At 45.5% G+C, this 20353-nt stretch overlaps 1 protein-coding gene across 2 annotated transcripts in view; it reads right to left on the bottom strand.

Annotated features, from left to right (window-relative positions):
- Positions 1–1245: 1245 nt before the first annotated feature.
- The window catches only part of SARAF (store-operated calcium entry associated regulatory factor), a 41234-nt gene continuing 22126 nt past the window's right edge, over positions 1246–20353 (bottom strand). For both annotated transcript variants that reach the window (XM_085641082.1, XM_085641081.1), the window contains exons 5-6: positions 17017–17144; positions 1246–3442 (exon numbers count right to left, since the gene is read on the bottom strand). In XM_085641082.1, coding sequence (XP_085497208.1) covers positions 3417–3442; positions 17017–17144 — 154 coding nt within the window. In that variant the 3' untranslated portion in view covers positions 1246–3416. The remainder of the gene's footprint in view (positions 3443–17016; positions 17145–20353) is intronic.

Here is a 20353-nt window from a genome sequence, read left to right as displayed (position 1 = left end):
CCTTAAATTAGCGATTGGGCTTTTGCCATCATTGCTGCAGAGTGCTGTTTGTACTTAATTTGATGTTCGATGTGGAGTCCTAGGTATTTATATGCATCGGCTACCTCGATTTTTTTCCCTTCCAGGAACCAGGAGTGTGTCTTATATTTACAGTCTACCAGTCGAACTACTTTAGTTTTCTGCAGATCTAATCTTTGTTAATCCATATATATTGTTAGGGCATTCATGCTACATTGTAGTCCTATTGGCGTTTGGCTTAATAGGACGATGTCATCTGTATACTGGAGATATCTAATTTCCTTGTTCGCCAGTGAAGGTGGGTGGCAATTATCATTCTGAAGTGCTTCTGCAAGGTCAGCAAGATATAAATTAAACAAGCTGGGGGCTAACACACACCCCTGTTTTAGTCCATTCCTTGTCTCTATTTTATTAGTCGCTCGTTTGCCATCTCCTATTTTGACCTGCACCCAGGTTCCTGTATATAACTCGATGATAGGCCTCAGCAAACCGCTGTTGATGCCCCATTTAGCCAATTTTTGCTATAAGAGCTCGCGAGGCACTCGATCTAATGCGGACTTTAGGTCTACAAAACATCATGGGTAGTATGCTTTGTCCCATCGCCTTGGCATCAGATCCCTAAGCAAAAGACTGCTTACTTCCTTGACAGACAGTGACATGTCTGCTGTCCCTTACTGTTAAAAGGAAAGGTTACCATTGAAGATCCTGAGACATGTGCGTTCTACTTAAATGTTTTGTTGTTCTACAACTACGATAAATCAACAGAAATATGTTAATGTCTCCCCATTGTATCTCATTCTCAGATCCATGTTGAGGTACTCTACTTCAGGAGGCCTTAGAAATGGATTTCAGGTTGACATCATAGGGAGTCATTCTGGACACACCTACCGTGGAGAAAAAGTGGCACTTTACAAGCCTAAAAACTAGAAGGAATATAACTAGCACATGAATATATTACAGATTCATGCCGGAAGGCAACTTTTATGCCATTACTTAATATTTTGAACGTTGGCAGTTAACAATACAATCCCAATACCAGTGTAGGCTACTTTCAAGTTAAATTTTTAATATATAGCATTTGTTTCTATCCCAAAAATATCACATACCTTTACACCCTCCAAGCACAAATTGCAAGCTAAGAAGTTAATGAGATTTAATTAAACATGTACTATAAAAGGTTTTATAAAGTAAATGCCAGTTTCAAAAGTGGACACAAGAATAAACTGGTCAAGATCCATCATTTATTCATAATATTTACAATTGATCCCTATCTGTGCAATTGAAAAGATGCATCAAATAATGTAAACAAGCTTTTTTTTTTTCTTTCAAAGCTGACTTTTTCCCCCTGTATGCCTAAGAAAATGCTCCATTTCCCAGTTTTAAGGCGAAGTATGTGCTGAAGAAATGCTGATTCACATATCATTTAATATCGCAATAAGCTAAAAACACATTTGCGTCAATAGCCTCTGTTTTGATACTGCCTCCTCTTACATTTTTAGTGCCATGACACCTTTGGGTAATCACATGCTTTACAAACCAAACAACAGAACAGTGCTCTATTTATTTTGAGTTTACTAGCTGTTTAATACCCTCGGGCAACTTATTCATAGGCTGCACAAAATTGATGTCTATCCAACACACATCAATTTTTTTCCAATTTACAAATCAAGTTTCTCGTTTTCGGTGACGATGTATAGGCAGTTCCCATTTCTTTAAAACACCCTTCACATTGAGATAAGAGAAGTTCACATACTAACCAGTAGATCTGCCCTACGGTTTGAGCAGCAAAAGTGACGGGTCCCTTCGTTATGGCTGACCTGTAAACCATTTTTATTTGTTTAGCATTTTCCTGCTGTAGCGTCACCACCTTGGGTGCTGCTTTATGACTGCATTCCAACAGTGATGTGTCCTGTATTACATCTGGTGGCGATATAGGTGCAAGTATTAACCTCCCAGTTTGCCACAGTACAACACAACCTCACTTCCTAGAAAGTACTAGCTTTGGCATCGGCTAGACTATTTATGTCTTAATCTAAACATTATTAGTTTGAGCAGTAGCATCTTAAATGTCTTTAGTAGGAGAGGAAGGGGGGGTGGCTAGTGATTGGATATACGAGTATGGACAGGAAACTTACCAATTCTAGTCATCTGCCAGAAAAAATAGTCACTTGCGTTAACATTGTTTGCCCATACAGAACTACAAAATACCTACAAAATAAAAGGTAAAAGTTCCCGAAAACCCATGTTTTTCCAGAGTAATAACATAGTCCTTATACACCTACAATACAGAAGACAATTCCACACAGCAATATAGATTATACAGCATAAATTCCAAACACAAAACAGCATTGAAAAAACTAACATGCTAAACATGGTTAAGAATTGCAATATTCACTGAATGAAAAATCTGCACAAAATTAATATCTCTGGATAAAATGTATATTTAATTATAACGTACTAGTGAATTAACAAAGCACAAAGTGTGCAGTTTTTAAAATTTTCTGTTGTTAAAGAAATCTCATGATATACGCACATTATAATTAAAATGTTTAATACAAGTGTATGAGAAAGAACAACAACACTCAGATATTAAACCCTCTGTTCAAATGCAACACCTAAAATACCGCAAATAAAATACAAAAATAAAGACTATGTAAACGCATTGGAGTATATTTTGGTGCCAGATTCTAGAGGTCTATGTAATCACTATTGGCACTGGGCTGGAACTACAACTAAACCTCATATAAAATACTCCACTCGTTCATGAACGCCAGTGTGAGACTCAATTGCACGCAGACCCAAGATGTGGTTATAGATCCAGAAATTTCCCAAAAATCTAGAACAATTACCAACCTTAATAAATGTGTATATTGGAAAATGTATGAATTAGGTGGCACTGACAATGGGAAGGCTCTCTCCAGGATGCCATCTCCACATGGAGTGGTCACTACATTTATTTTTGCTATGATATAGCCCAAAATGTTTACTACTCCATCTTTATTAAAATAGCAGGCTCTACTATTATTGAACACATTTCTCTGGTGGAAAGCTGCAAGGCTGCTACGTTGGCTCCTGTGAACACTTTCACTAGGCACTAACATTATTTTAAGGCAACAGGGGTTTATCTTTGCCAAAGGTTGCATTCACTTTCTGTGGACAAAGAAAACGTATCAAGTAAACATTTTTTTAGAATCTCTGATAGTTTTAAATTCCTCTGTGCAAATAATTTAAAACTAGAGGTCAGGCTACCAATCAGTTTTTTTAATATAGGACTAAAACCTTGGACTGAATTTGAAGGAGCATGCAGTTCCGTAAATCTGATGCTCAAATATTGTTTCAATAACAAAGTAAGATTCCTTAGAAAAAGGTTTTCTTGAAGGTTATCCAGGTTTAAAGTTCTATCTTCGTTTGGTCCCACCAAATCCTGCAGACAAAAAAAGAAGAATGCCATGAAAATTAAAATTATTATTAGGGAAAAAACCAAGTAAGACCCTTTTTGGCATCGCATTGTGGTACAAACATACAATGAAACCTCTGCATAGGAAGCAACAAGGTACTGTGAAATTAAATGAGCTCCTTAAGTTTTGAACCATGTTCTTGTGAACTACAAGCCACCTGTAATATAAAAGGCAGTGTAAACTCAGGCTCAATAAAGACAGTCGCTGAAGGGTACTGTTTTATTGCAATCTGAGTAATGTCACATAAGATCCATTAAAAACGGGCCTACATTACATACCAAAATAAGCCATTTCTTTTACATTACACTCCTGTGCATTTAATGGAACATGGTTTGGATTGCAATCTTTGGTACCTGGATACTGAAAGCAAAAGGGTAATAAAGTACTTTCTTCTCAATGGAGAAAGCAAATATCACAGCTGCCTCTTGCTGAAGTGTCCATATTACAATTTTCACTTGTCAGGATAGAAGCTCAAAGAAGAGAATACTAAGGGGTATTTTCATCAAAATAATTTGGAAATGCGCAATTCACAAATCAAACCTGCAAGTGAACAAATTGTACTTCGGGTGCACAATTTGGTTCTTCAATTTGCAAATACATGTGGCAGAAACTGTGCACTCTGGGGCAATGCCAAGGATGCATCAGGTCCCCACCTCACTGCATTCCTTGATCATTGAAGGATACATTGTGATGTGCACTTGCTATTCCCCAAGCTGCCTTGACCACTGAAGATATGTATAAGGCCCATGTGACAGAAGGAATGCATGGAAGATAACTCAGGAAGCCAAGCCCACAAGAATGAGCGAGATCTTTGAAGCCTAGTGGGTCTTTTAAGATCCTTGGATCTCAAACAGCAATTGCCAGATAATTGTGCTGCAAATGTTTTGCTGCATCACCGACTAACCTGCACAGTCCTCAATCTGCCTTGTATACTCCCTTACTAGTTCCGGAGGTTTAGAACCTTCTTACACCTGGTGAGGGATCTCAACTTAAAAGAAGCCGGTCATCCTGATTATAAAACCATTTTACAACATACTATTTAGGCATTACTGTTACAGAGATATCACTGTTTAAAGTGACACTTGATCTCTAACCCCAAAGCCAAGATCCAAGTTGAAATGACGACACTCTAGATCTTGGAGGACCACAGAGTCAGTGGCTGCCTTGGCCTAAAAAAAGAATAATTTTATCACAATCATCCACTTTTGGGATATGGGCCCCTAACATTTGATACCCCCACGGAAAATCTTATCAGTGTCTAACTTAAAACATTGAGACCAGTTGAAACTATAACTATTTTCTAAAAATCGAGAACAGTATTACGCCGGGTCATCCCATAACTGGACACCAAGACTCTCTGCACCTTGAAAGTCTTCAAAGCAGCCCAATAAAATAAAATTGTTCATAAAGCCAAGGATATAAAAAAAACATCTAGTGCACAAATACTATAAAAAATTAGAATTGTACTGTAGAGCCAAAAGGTGTTATAACATTCTATTTTTCCAAGTGTAGCCAATTTTGTAACTGGTCATTTGACTCACTAACAAATAAAAGCACTACTCTTTTGCGTAGATATAGCCCTGATTATTCACCAACATGGAGTTTATTAACTGCATCATGCTGCATCCCAGCATGCAAACCAACTACTAAAGTTAGCTTTGGTTGATTGGCTTCACTACCCCTGGAGAGTCAGGAACCAAAGGGGAGTAGGTCAGGAGTGAATGGCACCCTTGTGTGTGGCATCTTCAACATAACAGATGTCAAGATGGAGAAAAGTTTCCTGCAGACTCTTTTTGCACATTTCAGTTTTTTCCTTTGGCTATTTCTCCACAATTATATGGAATGGCTTGCTACTCTAATTAGTGCTTTTGACTATTAATGAATCACTTGGCTGTAATCCTAGTTCTCTTCCAGGTGAGTCATCAACATAGTTTACAAGTACTGATCTTCTTATGTCTTTTAGCAAGGTTTGTCCTATAGAAATACCCCACACATACAGCGGACAGTAATTTACAGCTCAGTCTTTTGGAGGCTGAATCTTGTCCGACCAACTGCTCACTACAAATAAAACTTGCACCCGTCCCCTCTTTCAGCAAGGAGTTCCCCAAAGATTTCTTCTCTTCCAAATGTTCTAGATGATATAGAAGAAACCACTTTGCTTTTTACAGTGATACTCAAACAATTCATTCCAGCCATACAGTGACAGCATTCAACTTTATATGAAAGTTTCCTCAACATTGCTACCTGTTCTAAACACTTGGAGATCATCCAGACATGGATTTCTATACACCACTGCAAACATAATCCTTTTCCTTTAGGGAATTTTCACTTCTAGAGATGGGCACAAAATTGTCCTCACCGCACATGGGATCCAGAAGCATTTTTTACTATACATAAATGTAAGTTTGTATGGGTACGTAATTGAAAATTGTTTTCAATATTGACAGGCCAAATCTTTTAAAAAAAAAAAAAAAAAAATGCTTTTGGAAGCCTAATGAGTCAAAGCTGCTCACAGAAAACATGTATCTGTTAAAATTGGTATTAAACTATCCCACAAATGCTCAGATTGTCATGATGTAGGAGTTCAGAGAGAATCCCATAGCTACAGTCTGGGGGGAAGGGGAGGGGGGGCGGGAGACAAATATGTTGTAAACTGAAGTATTTGTTCCCATGGGGGTACAATCACGCCATCAAGGGAATTATAACATTTTCCTTTTTTTCTTTAAAAAAATGAAATTGTCAAGGGGTTGGTCCTCCTGGCATACATGCAGACGACCTCTTTTTGGCCCTCCAATTCTTTTTTTAAATGTGCGTTTTCCCTGGGGGTGGATAGTGGCCCCCAGGGGAAGGCACAGATTTAAAAAATAAACAAATGTAGGTAGGGGGTCGGCTGTCTTAGCATATGTGTCGACCCCCTTTGGTGGCCTTACATAGTTTAGAAATTAGTATTATCCACTCGGGGCTGATTGCATCTCCCCTCAATAGAAAACACATTTTTTTTTTATTAAAAAAAATACCACATAATCTATCCTCTGCTGCATGATCTACAGATTACAAAAAATAAAAATTGTTTAGGTTTCAAACGAATCAAAAGGAACAAAAAACGTGGAAACATGTTCACATGCAGTGGAAGGCCCTGCGCAAAAGTTACCTGGTCATCTTTCAGTTGCTCATTTCTGTATTTGTTGATAAACTGGTACTAATGAGGTGAAATCTCTGCCCAGACAGTATTATCATGTTTACAAAACACAAAATAATGAAGTAATACTATAAAAAAAATGTGCTGCATTATTTGCCTTTTCTTGCCGCATAATTTAATCAACCCAGTTGCAAGTCCCAGGCTCAGATCGAACATTCTGCTGCATCGCTCTGCTTTCTCCTGCTTTGCCATGTTTTTCACTGCTTTCTCCTTCCTCTTCCCCGTTTTTCTGAGTGCTTTCTTTTGCTTTTCCCTGCTTCTCCTTGTTTATTCCTCATTTGCCGCTCCCTTCTGTATCCCACTTCCCGCCTAGCTGCACCCACTGCCGCCCAGTGCCCCTCCCTCTTCGTAGGACCTACTTAATTGAGGCTGCAGCGTAGCCAAGCCACCGGAGCGCCAAAGGCATGCCCGTCTTCGCCCATCCATTTCTGGACCGTGCCCACAGCCAAGAACCCTGGTTCTTTCACCTTGCGGTGCTACTCCACCGCAGACCTCCGAGCCCCGAGCCCATCGATAACAACTGCTGCTGCAGCTCTAGAAGCACCACTAGAGAACCGTTTTCCTGCTAGCACTGTAACTTCACCTGCAACACTGAAGCAACCAACAACGCCAGAGACACATCAAACACGACTGCGCCCACTACGCCGACCAAGACCACAACGGCACAACTCCAGTGCATTCTACTCAATGCACGATCACTCAGCAAACACGCCACGGAGATCTGGGACACGATCTCATCCCTCACCCAGGACGTCATCTTCCTCACAGAGACCTGGCTGAAATCCCGGCCTCTCTCCAGACATCGCCATCGCCACACCCAAAGGCTACAAGCTACCACACCGGGACCGAATTAACAAACACGGAGGTGGAATTGCCATCATCTGTAAGGACACCAAATGCTGCACAACCTCCTTAGACGACCCAACCCTGATAATGGAGCATCCTAATTTCCAACTTCACACAGACAGGAAAAGCACCATCAGAGGCACCATTGCATACATACCACCGGGACCACACCCCAGCTTCTGCAACACCATCCCTGACCTCATCGCCCAGATCGGCATTTACTTCGAGCACTACTTCTTCCTAGGAGACCTCAACTTCCATCACGACGACACGACGACACCAACACAACTGACTCCTGGAAAGCACGAGCAACATTGGCCTCCAACACCTGGTCACCGACCCCACCCACATCATAGGATACACGCTTGACCGCATTTTTACATCCAGTAACAGAGTCAAGTACAACCACGTATCTCAGATCACCTGGGCCTGCTACTACAGTGTCCACTTCACCATCTCAGGATCTACTAACACTGGCACCATGCCCCCCAGCTCCACACGGAGAAACTGGAAAAAGGTATCAGAAGTCCAGTGGAACAACACTCAACTCCCACCTCCAAGACACATCACCCGACCCACAATAGGCTGCTAAGAACTACTCCCACTGGATCACAGAATGCTTCGAAACAATCACCCCTACCAAGCCAGCCAAACCCAAAGTACCAGCCAGAATAAACAGCTGGTTCTCGACGGAGCTGAAATCCTCCAAATAAAACTACGAGCAACTAGAAAGGAAGTGGCGTACTAGGGAAAAGACAGAAGAACACCTTCAAAACAGCACTCTACCGGTTCCACTGCCTCTTGAGAGAAACAAAGAAGAGCGCTCTAGCAGACTGCATAGAAGCCAGCACAAACCACAAGGAGCTCTTCACCACTGTGAAGGAGTGCTCCATCTCCACAGCCACTGGGAATGACATCACACCCTCCCAAGAACTGTGTGACACCCTGGCGGATTCGTCCCCAACAAGATCTCAGCCATCTATGAGATCTTCAAACCCCCACCGCCAATAGCATCAGCCTACTCACACCCACGAACACAAACCCCGAACAACTGCTCATCCATTGGGACCCTCTCACAACTCAAGTCACAATCTCCAGCATGAACTCCGTACACTCTGGAGCACCCACAGACCCATGACCCCGCCACATCTTCAACCTCGGTAGCAAGACGATTGGTGACGCTCAAACAAAATCCTGAACACCTCCATCACCACAGCCTCCTTCCCTGAGGACTGGAAACACACTGAAGTGAGGCCCATCCTGAAGAAACCATTTGTTGATCCAGCAGATCCGAAGAACCTCCGGCCCATCTCCCTGCTCCCCTTTCCAGTGAAGGTTCTTGAAAAGGCAATCAACCAGCAACTTACCAAACACTTGGAACATCACAACCTCCTGGACCCAACATTTGAGTCAACCACAGCACCGAGACAGCACTGGTAGCAGTCACCAATGACATCAGGACCCTCCTAGACTGTAGCGAAACAGCAGCCTTTATCCTCTTGGACCTGCCAGCTGCCTTCCACACTGTCTCGCACAACATCTTGATCAACAGACTCCACTAAAATGGGAACCCAGGGATACAACCTTGAATGGATTGCCTTATACCTCACCAGAATAACCCAGAGAATCCGCCTCCCATGATTCACCTCAGAACCCAAGGAGACCGTCTCTGACATCCCATAAATTCGTACTTCAGCCCCACCCTCTTCAACACGTAAATTACCCCCCCCCCCCCCCACCACCCACCCAACACCGTCAGATTGCACGGACTCAACATCATCTTCTATGCTGACGACACCCAGCTCATCCTTTCGTTGTCACAGACCCCCTTTACCACCAGAGCCAACTTCCACAGATGTATGACGAATGTCGCCGACTAGATAAAGGACAACTATCTCAAGTTCAACTCAGACAAGACAGAATCATCATCTTTGAGAATACCACATCGCCATAGAACGACAATTGGTGGCCAGGGAACTCGGCACTTTCCTGTCCTGACAGACCACACCCGCGACCTCGGTATAATCTTGGATAGTAAGTTATCTATGCAGAAACAGTAAAACACACTCTTGGCCACCTGCTTCCATACCCTAGGCATGCTCCATAAGATCTCCAGGTGGCTACCAGAAGGACCGTCACTCAAGCCCTCGTAACCAGCATGCTTGACTATGGTAACACTCTTTAAGTAGTAATCACTGTATACCTCCTGAACAGGCTACGGACAATACAAAACTCAGTGGAAAGACTCATCCTTGAACTCCCCAGATGGTCTCACATCAACCCGCACCTCAAGAAGCAACACTGACTCCTGATCCAGAAGAGATGCCAATTCAAGATGCTGACCCACGCATACAAATATCTGCACGACAAAGGACCAGCATACATCAACAAACGAATGACTTTCCATCAACCAACTAGACACCTGCGATCCGCCTCCCTTTTCCTCACACACACACCCTGGATCCGCTGATCCAAAAGCAGGAGATGCTCCTTTTCTCACCTGGTGGCCAAAGCCTGGAACAACCTTTCCCTGCACCTAAGGAACACTGCATCGCTCCAGGAATTCAGAATTCAAGACATGGTTGTTCGAATGGACAGAGCACTGAGAGGCAACTACCAACTCCAGCACCTTGAGACCCTCACGGGTGATTTGCTGGGCTTTATAAATCCCGATTGATTGGTAATTTGGTGCTCTCTTGCAGCATCACTCTGGTGACCCTGTTGATAGCACTGCGAGTTTCCACAAGGAGCACACCTGCGCACAACGATGCAGGGGCTACTGTGTGAATATGGGCTTCTTGACATCCAAGGTACATTTTTGACTTCAGGAAATTAGTTTTATACTGCTGATGGCCCAGTAGCTCCGCCAATAATGATTTTTGATAAGCCATGACAAAAGTATGCTGTGGTTTTGGGTATGTGGAACAGTGAAGTAATAGTGTATTTTTTCATGTCTTTGGAGAGCCCGCAGCTGCATTGAAAAAGGGAAGTCTTTTTTTGCTTATTTACTGTTGCACACATCTCACAGATGCACACACCCACTGACTTATTTAGAACCATACATCTGCCTTCTATGTAGGACTGTGTTTTAGAAGGAAGGTTTTAACCAGTTAGCAGTTGGCATCTCGGTGGAGGACTGCTGCCCAGGCCCTAACTCGAGTTATGGAGGAAAGCTCTAAGGGAGGAACAGATACTGAGACAGCATCACAGGGAGAGGAAAATGGAGCAGAATCTGGAAGTAATGTGACAGTCCGAGGAATTCTATCTGATGACTCGTCAGTCTGAGATTTTGAGAAACATGATCATAGCAGTCGTGATGTCCAATTGCAAGCACAGTTTTTGTAGCTGAGGGACTGTAGGAGGGAAGATCAATCCAAAGAGCAGGTACTTGCAGCGGCAAGCACAGACTGAGTGCTCTCTTGGCAGCCCCCCAATTTAGTACAGCCCTAAATTCCTCTGTTCGTTGGAGGCGCTGAGTGTAGAGTCCATACAGCAAATTTGTAGCTGATTGACAATATCCAAATCTCTTTTTGGAAGTGAACTTTTTTGAGGAAATTTTACAGCAGACATATTTGTATGAGGAAGCATGGCGGTACTCTTGGGCATCATTCTAGGGCACATGGGTGGACTTCCGCTTCACTTGAGGAGTTCAAGACATTTTTGGGCCTTATGCTCAAAATGAAGTTAGTGCACAAACCCAGCTTACAGTCCTACTGGTCTACTCACATAATTTGGGTAATGCCCATCTTCACACCGTACATAAGCAGAAATCGTATTTTGCTATTGCAGCGTATACTGCATTTCAATGTTAATTCTGTTGCATTGCACTGAAACCATCCAGACCATGACAGGTTGTTCAAAAATCAGCCTGTCATGGAATATTTGTTTGCCAGGTTTCAGAATATAGCTATTGATGAGTCCTTGATCCCGTACAAAGGGCTGCTGCTGTTCTGCAGTATATACATAGCAAAAGAGCTTTTTATGGCATCAAGTTGTACATGCTGTGTGAGACCTCGAATGGCTATGTATACAGCTTGAGAGAATATGCGCGGAAGGAGTCTTCTCTGAACCCTCTAGGTTGCCCTTCCACGCGAGGAGTCATGGCAAAGATTGTCCAGCCACGTCTTCATAACGGTTATAAAGCTTTATGTACACAATTTCTATACTGGAGTGGAGCTGTTCGGTGAGCTGTACAAAGTTAGCACAGTGGCATGTGGTACAGTTTGATGCTGCAGCAAAGGATTCCAGCAGGACCTGGTTTGTAAGAAACTCCATAAATCCCAGAGCACTGCGTTTGGTTCCAACGAACTGCTCGCAGTCAAATTCTCTGCTAGGCGTAATGTATACGTGCTCACTACGCCTGGAGCTTGTCGTGCTCCAGGAAGGGGACTATCACTTGGTGGAATTTGGCTGGACCTTCCTGGCCTGCACCTAAGTGCCAACTGTCATGGCTCGGATCCCTAAGTAGTCTCCAAGGGCTGTTTCGCTGGCCTCCTGTCATGAGATCCCAGGGACACAAAGGATCTCACAGTTTCCATGAAATTGTAAGGGCCGCACAGGGTGCAGCAGAAACAGGTGGAAGTGATTGTCAATTGGAACAAGGACTGTCCTAATGTACACCATCATCATACAGTGCAGAAGAGCGTGCTTGTAAAGATTAGCAGCCACTTAAGGTGTCAGGACGTGAGGAGTTTGAGGAGTGCGGATAAAGCTTGCAGAGTCAAAGGAACCCGTGCTTGCAACCAGGGGACCTGTGCTTGCTTGCACTCCAGAGAGTGTGCTGTCTGAGGGGTGTTGGGGGACCTGAGCTGAGACTGTCTTTGACCTCCAGATCGGAAGGACGATAGTACCTGGCATCGTGGCTGCCGTCCGAGGTCGATGACTCCTTCTTCCTGGACCCACTACACAAGGTACTTTGATGTGGAGAATATTGTGACGGGGCTGAGGGGTTTCATTGTGCCTTGTGGACACTTACGTGTGGCTGTCGGGAGCTACGGCAGCTTGCACCTCTGTGAGAGGAAACACTTATCCAGACTTGGAAGCGCAACATCTTCCTGGGTCACAACCTTTTGTCTACGGGGGGGGGGGGGGGGGGGGGGGGTAGCAATTGAGCACTTTTGCAGGTGCCACTGGGTGCCTGGAGGTCTAATCAGGACGGATGAAACTAAGTAATTGTTTCCGTTTTGGGGGGTTCCGACTGTCTAGTCAATGGGGCACTAGTAGGGGCAACATGTATCGTTGACTGGTGTAGTTGAACGACTAGGGGCTGGATCACGAGGTGTAGTCAAAGACCTGTGAAGGCCTGACCATGCTGCTAATGGTAAAGTTCGACAATTGCATGTAACTGTAAAGTGTATATACAATGTGTATCTTGTTTTGATTTCAATGTGTGTGTGCAATATAAAGAATTTCAAAAAACGGAGTATGCAGTTCCTAAAGAAACCAGAAGTGACTAGGGAGGATTGTGCAGGTGACTGTCTATCAGGAAGAAGGACGGGGAATTCCGCCTTTCGGATTTAGGGCCCTCACCCACCCAGCCAGCTGGGTGTCATGCTTCATCATTGGGTATGCTCCTCGTCAGGTCGGCGCTGCAATACCCGACGGGCACCCTCAGTGGGGGCTCTTTGGCGGAGATCTTTTAATCCTTGCCGTAAGGGTGAGTGCGTGTAAGGGGCCCTATAGTGTAGAAGTGTAGTGAGGTGTTGTGTGTAAAAAGGAAGTTAAAACAAGGAGAGGGAGGATCAGGGTAACTAAATTTAATAATCCTGTCTCCCACCTTGGTTATAAGAGAAATGGTGGCGACTGTCTATAATAATGATATAGTCAGTTGCTCAAAAAACTCATGTGGTCAACACAACACCTCACTACACTTCTACTCTATAGGGCACCTTACACGCACTCACCCTTACAGCAAGGATTAAAAGATCTCCGCCAAAGAGCCCCCACTGAAGGTGCCCGTCGGGTATTGCAGCGCTGACCCGACGAGGAGCATGCCCAATGATGAAGCATGACACCCAGCTGGCTGGGTGTGTGAGGGCCCTAAATCTGAAAGGAGGAATTCCCTGTCCTTCTTCCTGATAGACCGTCACCTGCACAATCCTCCCTAGTCACTTCTGGTTTCTTTAGGAACTGCATACTCCGTTTTTTTAAATTGTTACATTGGGCACGTATGCTGGACCGTTGCCCTCCCCTTCTGTCTCTCCTTTTGATCAAAAAAATTTTGGTTGAAAATGTGCAATATAAAGACCAGTGTTTTTAGGTCTCGCCTGGCTATCGCGTAAGCGATGGCTCAGCGAGACTTATGTAGGGGCTTCCGAAAATGCTCCCAAAGGCTTCCCAGGCGGATCGGGTGGCGGTTACGCGCACAACCACGCGCATTCCATTTGCCACCAGCTACTTCCTGCGCGTGCGCCGCCTCACGCATTCAGAGAGATTTAGTAAGGGGCACAAGACCTTAGGAATGCGGTTTATGGCCAGTGCATGTGAGGCATTCAAGCGCGAAGCTGGCATCTGGCATCGGACTTGAAAGCAGCAGACTGCTTTCGCCAGCGCGCGCTCGGCCTTACTTCCTGCATCCCCTCTTACAACAATTAACTTTCGTTATAACTCACACCCCATATGCTCGTTCCCTCCCACCCTTCCTTTGATGTCCACTTTTCTTGTTGTTTACAAACCACGCCACACACTGCTGCACGCCACAAGCTGCTGCACGCCGCACACTGCTGCACGCCACACACTGCTGCGCACACTGCTGCACGCCGCACACTGCTACACGAAACACTGCTGCACGCCTCACACTGCTACACGAAACACTGCTGCACGCCGCACACTGCTACACGAAACACTGCTGCACGCCGCACACTGGGGCATGCCGCTGCACGCCACACACTGCTGCACGCCGCACACTGCTGCACGCTGCACACTGCTGCACGCCGCACACTGCTGCACGCCACACACTGGGGCATGCCGCTGCACGCCGCACACTGCTGCACGCCGCACACTGCTGCACGCTGCTGCATTACTCACTGCTGCATGCTGCACGACACTGCTGCACGCAGCACACTGCTGCACGCAGCACACTGCCGCACGCAGCACACTGCTACACGAAACACTGCTGCATGTCACACACTGCTGCACGCCGCACACTGCTGCACGCCGCACACTGCTGAACGCCGCACACTGCCGCACGCCTCACACTGCCGCACGCCTCACATTGCTGCGCACACTGCTGCACTCCGCACACTGCTGCACGCCACACTGCTGCACGCCACACTGTTGCATGCCGCTGCACGCCGCACACTGCTGCACGCCGCATACTGCTGCATGCCGCACACTGCTGCACGCCGCACACTGCTGCACGAAACACTGCTGCACGCCACACACTGCTGCACACTGCTGCATTACTCACGGCTTCATGCTGCACGACACTGCTGCACGCCGCACACTGCTGCACGCCACACTACTGCACGCCACACACTGCTGCACGCCACACACTGCTGCACGCCGCAAACCACACACTGCTGCATGCCGCACACTGCTGCACGCCGCACACTGCTGCACACTACTGCACGCCACACACTGCTGCACGCCACACACTGCTGCACGCCACACACTGCTGCACGCCACACACTGCTGCATGAAACACTGCTGCACGTCACACACTGCTGCACGCCACACACTGCTGCATGCCACACACTGCTGCATGCCGCTGCACGCCACACTGCTGCACACCGCACACTGCTGCACGCCGCACACTGCTGCACGCCACACACTGCTGCACGCCACACACTGCTGCACGCCACACACTGCTACACGAAACACTGCTGCACGCCACACACTGCTGCACGCCGCACACTGCTGCATTACTCACTGCTGCATTACTCACTGCTGCACGCCGCACACTGCTGCACACTGCTGCACGCCGCACACTGCTGCATGCCTCACACTGCTGCATGCCTCACACTGCTACACGAAACACTGCTGCACGCCACAAACTGCTGCACGCTGCCCACTGCTGCAAGCCACACACTGCCGCACGCCACACTGCTGCATTACACACTGCTGCACGCCGCACACTGCTGCACGAAACACTGCTGCACGCCACACACTGCTGCATGCCACACACTGCACACTGCTGCATGCTGCTGCACGCCGCACACTGCTGCACGCCACACACTGCTTCACGCCACACACTGCTGCATGCCACACACTGCTGCACGCCACACACTGCTGCACAATGCTACACCACACACTGCTGCACGCCACACACTGCTGCATTACTCACTGCTGCATGCTGCACGACACTGCTGCACGCAGCACACTGCTGCACGCCGCACACTGCTGCACGCCGCACGCCGCTGCACGCCACACAGTGCTGCATGCCTCACACTGCTACACAAAACACTGCTGCATGCCGCACACTGCTGCACGCCACACACTGCTGAACGCCACACACTGCTGCATGCCTCACACTGCCGCACGCCACACTGACGCATTACACACTGCTGCACGCCGCACACTGCTGAACGCCTCATACTGCTACACGAAACACTGCTGCACGTCTCACACTGTTGCACGCCTCACACCTCACACTGCTGCACGCCTCACACTGCTGCACGCCTCACACTGCTGCACGCCTCACACTGCTGCACGCCGCACACTGCTGCACGCCGCACACTGCTGCACGCCACACTGATGCTGCACGAAACACTGCTGCACGCCGCACACTGCTGCACGCCGCTGCACACCACACACAGTGCTGCATGCCTCACACTGCTACACGAAACACTGCTGCACGCCGCACACTGCTGCACGCCGCACGCCGCACACTGCTTTTATGCGAGTTTATGCTACTGACATTGTAAATGACAATGCCTCTTATTTGTTTTAAAACCAAAACATAAATAAAAGGCATTGTAATTTTACAATGCCAATAGCTCAAACTCTTATAAATGCAAGACCTATTGCATTGCAAATGCTTGTTATACATATGGTATGGAGTCTTTTTGCGGTGTACACAGTTTGTTGCGAGGGTGGTGTTGTGCCAATACTTCACACTTGGGCCCTGTGGATAAGCCTAACAGTTCAGTGCCAAGTTACCCAAGGGTGAGCACAGATTATCGGACAAGTGTATCATACTCATACTATCTAGAGCAGTGGATTCTGACTGGCTTCGATGCATCTCAGCCAGCCAGAAACCTCTGAGTATAACAAGGCCTAAGCACAAAGTACCCCTAATAGCCAAAAAAGGGTTCAACACTGGGATGAAAAAGCCTCAGCAGTAAGGGGGTAATTTGAATTTTTTTAAATAAAACTATTTAAAAAATTGTCTGGACAAATAGAGTACTAGGAAGAGAGCCAACTGAAATACATAATAAAGTAGATATATAATTTCAGATGACATTTCATTTACATCCTACTTTTAAACCCCAAAAACACTCCATGCTTGTGGTTTAACTGGCAAAAAACGAATGAGACTAAAACAATGTAGATTACCTGAAGCTGTTCTTGTCCCAGAACTTGCTGGTGGTGAAGGGCTGGGACCACTTGAATTTCCAAAGGACGGAAAGGAGGAATGCGCACCAGTTCCTGTGTTGAAAAAGGGTGACTGGTAGGGCTGTGATCTAAGAAAAATATGAGAAAAACATTTAAAGGAGACGTTTTAATTGCGAAAAAAAAGTTGCCTATTTTTGGTAGCACTTTTCTCCCCAGGCGAAATTGAATTTAGTCACAAAGGATGGGGCATCGATTCTGTGGCTGTTGACACCAGATGATTATTAATTATTGTGTTACACTGCAAGTTACATTGTGTTAAATCACATATCATTAAACAAGGCTTTTTTTAAGTAACAGACATAAAAAGTGGGAAAAGATTAAATATTTGAATGAAAAATACAAGTAAAGACTGTAATTTCTCAAAGTAAAGCAGCTTGCATATTTAAGTAGCACAAATATTGATGGGAAGAATGACTGAATCTACCTGAGCTACTATTAACTGCTTTTGGGCGCATACCAGTCCTCTGAGCTGCCCATCGGATTAGAGAGGAACCAGCCATATGTAAATCAGATGGAAACCAGAAGTGGGGAACAGTCTGGACTGCCAGGGCAAGTCTCCATGAAAGGGAAGACAATCAACCACAGAATAATTTTGGCCTTGTTTGACCTAATTACTGAAGTGCAGCTTGAGTCTTACTGCACCGTGAGGTCAGAACCCATACCTGGGCATACCTCTTCTACTAAAAAGAACTCATTTAGCACAAAAAAGTTATGATTGAAATGCTTGAATTAATTTGTTACGAGTAATTACTCTGCATCACAAGCCAGCCCATTTTTATTTTTAGATTATTTGTGGCATAACAGACAGGGACTGGACCAAGCGTATAAAAATCTGTGTTTCTCACTTCGTAATTGTCATTCCAGGTTAATCGGCCAGGTTCCCTCTAAATAGGACCACATGTAAGACCAATTTCGGCCTCATTGGACCACATCAGCGAGTTGCAGCTGGAGTCCATTGGTCAGTAAACTAAGGATCCACATTCAGGTATAATCCTCCTACGTGGGGAGGCTCAACTAAACAGACCAGGCAGGACTGAGGCCGATTTGCACATGGTTGCTCCATGTCCGAGTGGCACAGTTAGCAAATAAATGATGGACTGGAATGCAGCAAAGATAATTTACCAGTGGCTGAGATTAATTTAAGCATTCCACACACCACTCTTTCCCCCCGCTAAGTTGTATATTAATGCAATAGTACCGCTGTAATACTACCATGCCCACAAATGTTGAATCTACAATGAAGCTGGATGGGGGCAAATATTTACAACGCAGAGAAATTCTGATCCCTGTGATTTTACAAATCATCGAAAATATATTGAATAGCAAGACGAAGAGGGGAAAAATGTACAGTTTGTGGAATTTTAGAGAAACGTATAAAGAACTGTGAAGATTTGATTCACAACCATGTGCACAATTCTTTGAAACACTGCAAAGAAACGATTCCAAAATAGTTCAGAATTATTCCTACAAAAGTTAATGAATCATGCAGGAGCTTAACACAGGAGCCTGTGGGGGCAGAGAGATCCACAACTTTTCAGAGTCCCCCTTATCTTCAGTTAGGGGGCGGCATTCAGGCCAGAGTCAATGAATATCTGTAAGATGTGAGAGACTCAGGGTGAGGCATCATTTTGTGCTATGCCACTGGCATCATGTGACAATGTTCACTTAACAGAATATGAAGCAAAATAAAGAAACGCCATCTCCCCTACCACTCCATAGTACACAACTTTAAGGTGGTCAGTGAATTCACTCTAACTACTGGCATGTCCTCAAGATTATTCAGACGGTCAGAGGGAGACCTACATGCTTGTAGCTGTTACACTAAGGCGCAGCGGAGAATATAACTTGGAAATCCCGAAAACATATAGGCAATGGCTCAGAACTTCATACACCATGCATAACTGGTGGCCATTCTTAAAGGGTCTGCTTTGGATTCCTTAACACTCTGGGGTCCCTCTCCTGCACAGGCTGTCATGGCCATTACTCAGGAGCGGATCATTGGAAGCATGGCCTTATCCAATACATATTTCATCCCGGCGTCATAATGCTATATTTACATGTCAGTTCCGCTGCAAGCACAGCCGAGCAGCATTTTCCAACTAGCGAAGCGCTCTACTCTAGTTGAGCAGACATAGCATCTTGAAGGAATCCAAGCTACTGACCACCAAGATCCTATAGTCATTTACACAATGAATCCTTTGAGATCCGAGTACACAGAAAACTAAAATCTTGGCCCATATATCATACTTCTGGCCACATAAACTCAATACATCGGCGAGGTGTGGGGGAGTGTTGTGCTTCTTCTGCTTTGATCTTTGTACACGTTCAGCAGTTAGACAGATACAATGAACGGTCTTTGAACTGTCTTTTGGAAGTCAAATCTTAAAGTATGTCCCCCTCATAGCTAATTTGTATAATCTCCTATAGAATAAGATCAGTATTATTCAGGCTTCCATTCCCAAAACGCTTGGTTTGAGAAAGCAAAGCAAAAACCTTAGGGGGGTGAAGTAGAGGGAAAGATAAAGTAAAGCAACAGGAGGTTAATACCTTGTTTTACTTCACTACTGGTATATAAAAGTCCTCAATACTCTCCTATCTTACCAGCTAAAGAGGACCCAAAAAAGCTTCCCTGAGAATGTCCCTGCACTCAGAGGGTAAATTTAGGTAACAAACGCTAAAATTTCAAGCCAAAATTGCTATATTGAATTATTTAGGGTTAGGCGGTCTTAAGGTTCCCTGGTATTGTGTGTGAAGGTCCGGCCAGTTGGGGAGCTTCTCTTGGGGAACTACTGAGAGTTCGAGGAGGATTGTGAATAAAGGTTGCCTGGAACACGTGGGAGCCATGTTAATGTAAGGGAGGTCTGCCATAGTTTCCTCACCACGTATGCAAGTAGTGAGAGAGGCGGAAAAGCGTAGGCAAATATCTCAGTCCAGCTAATCCATAGTGCTTTTTCCCTAGACTGTGAGTTCGGGAACCTGTAGGTGAAGCTTGGGCATTTTGTGTTTTCTGTAGTTGGGAACAGGTCTATGTTGGGAAACCCCAATGTTGGGAAGTACAGGAGTTGTATTTGGGGGTGGAGTTCCAACTCGTGGACTTGTCGCTGTATCCTGCTGAGCAGGTCCGATAGATACTCTGCTAGAAAGCGAACCTTGTGGTGTATCGCCCACTGCCATATGCTTTGTGCTAATATGGTCAGTTGGAGGCAAAAGTGTGCCCCATTTCTGAAGAGCATACATGGCAGTCAAACTGCCTGTTCTGATCAGGACTGCTTGTGAT

Source organism: Triturus cristatus, chromosome 2_2, assembly GCF_964204655.1.
Source record: "Triturus cristatus chromosome 2_2, aTriCri1.1, whole genome shotgun sequence".
NCBI classification, from domain to species: Eukaryota; Metazoa; Chordata; class Amphibia; order Caudata; family Salamandridae; genus Triturus; species Triturus cristatus.
The sequence above is the reverse complement of the archived record's forward strand: the minus strand, read 5'-3'. Positions and strand labels throughout refer to the sequence as shown.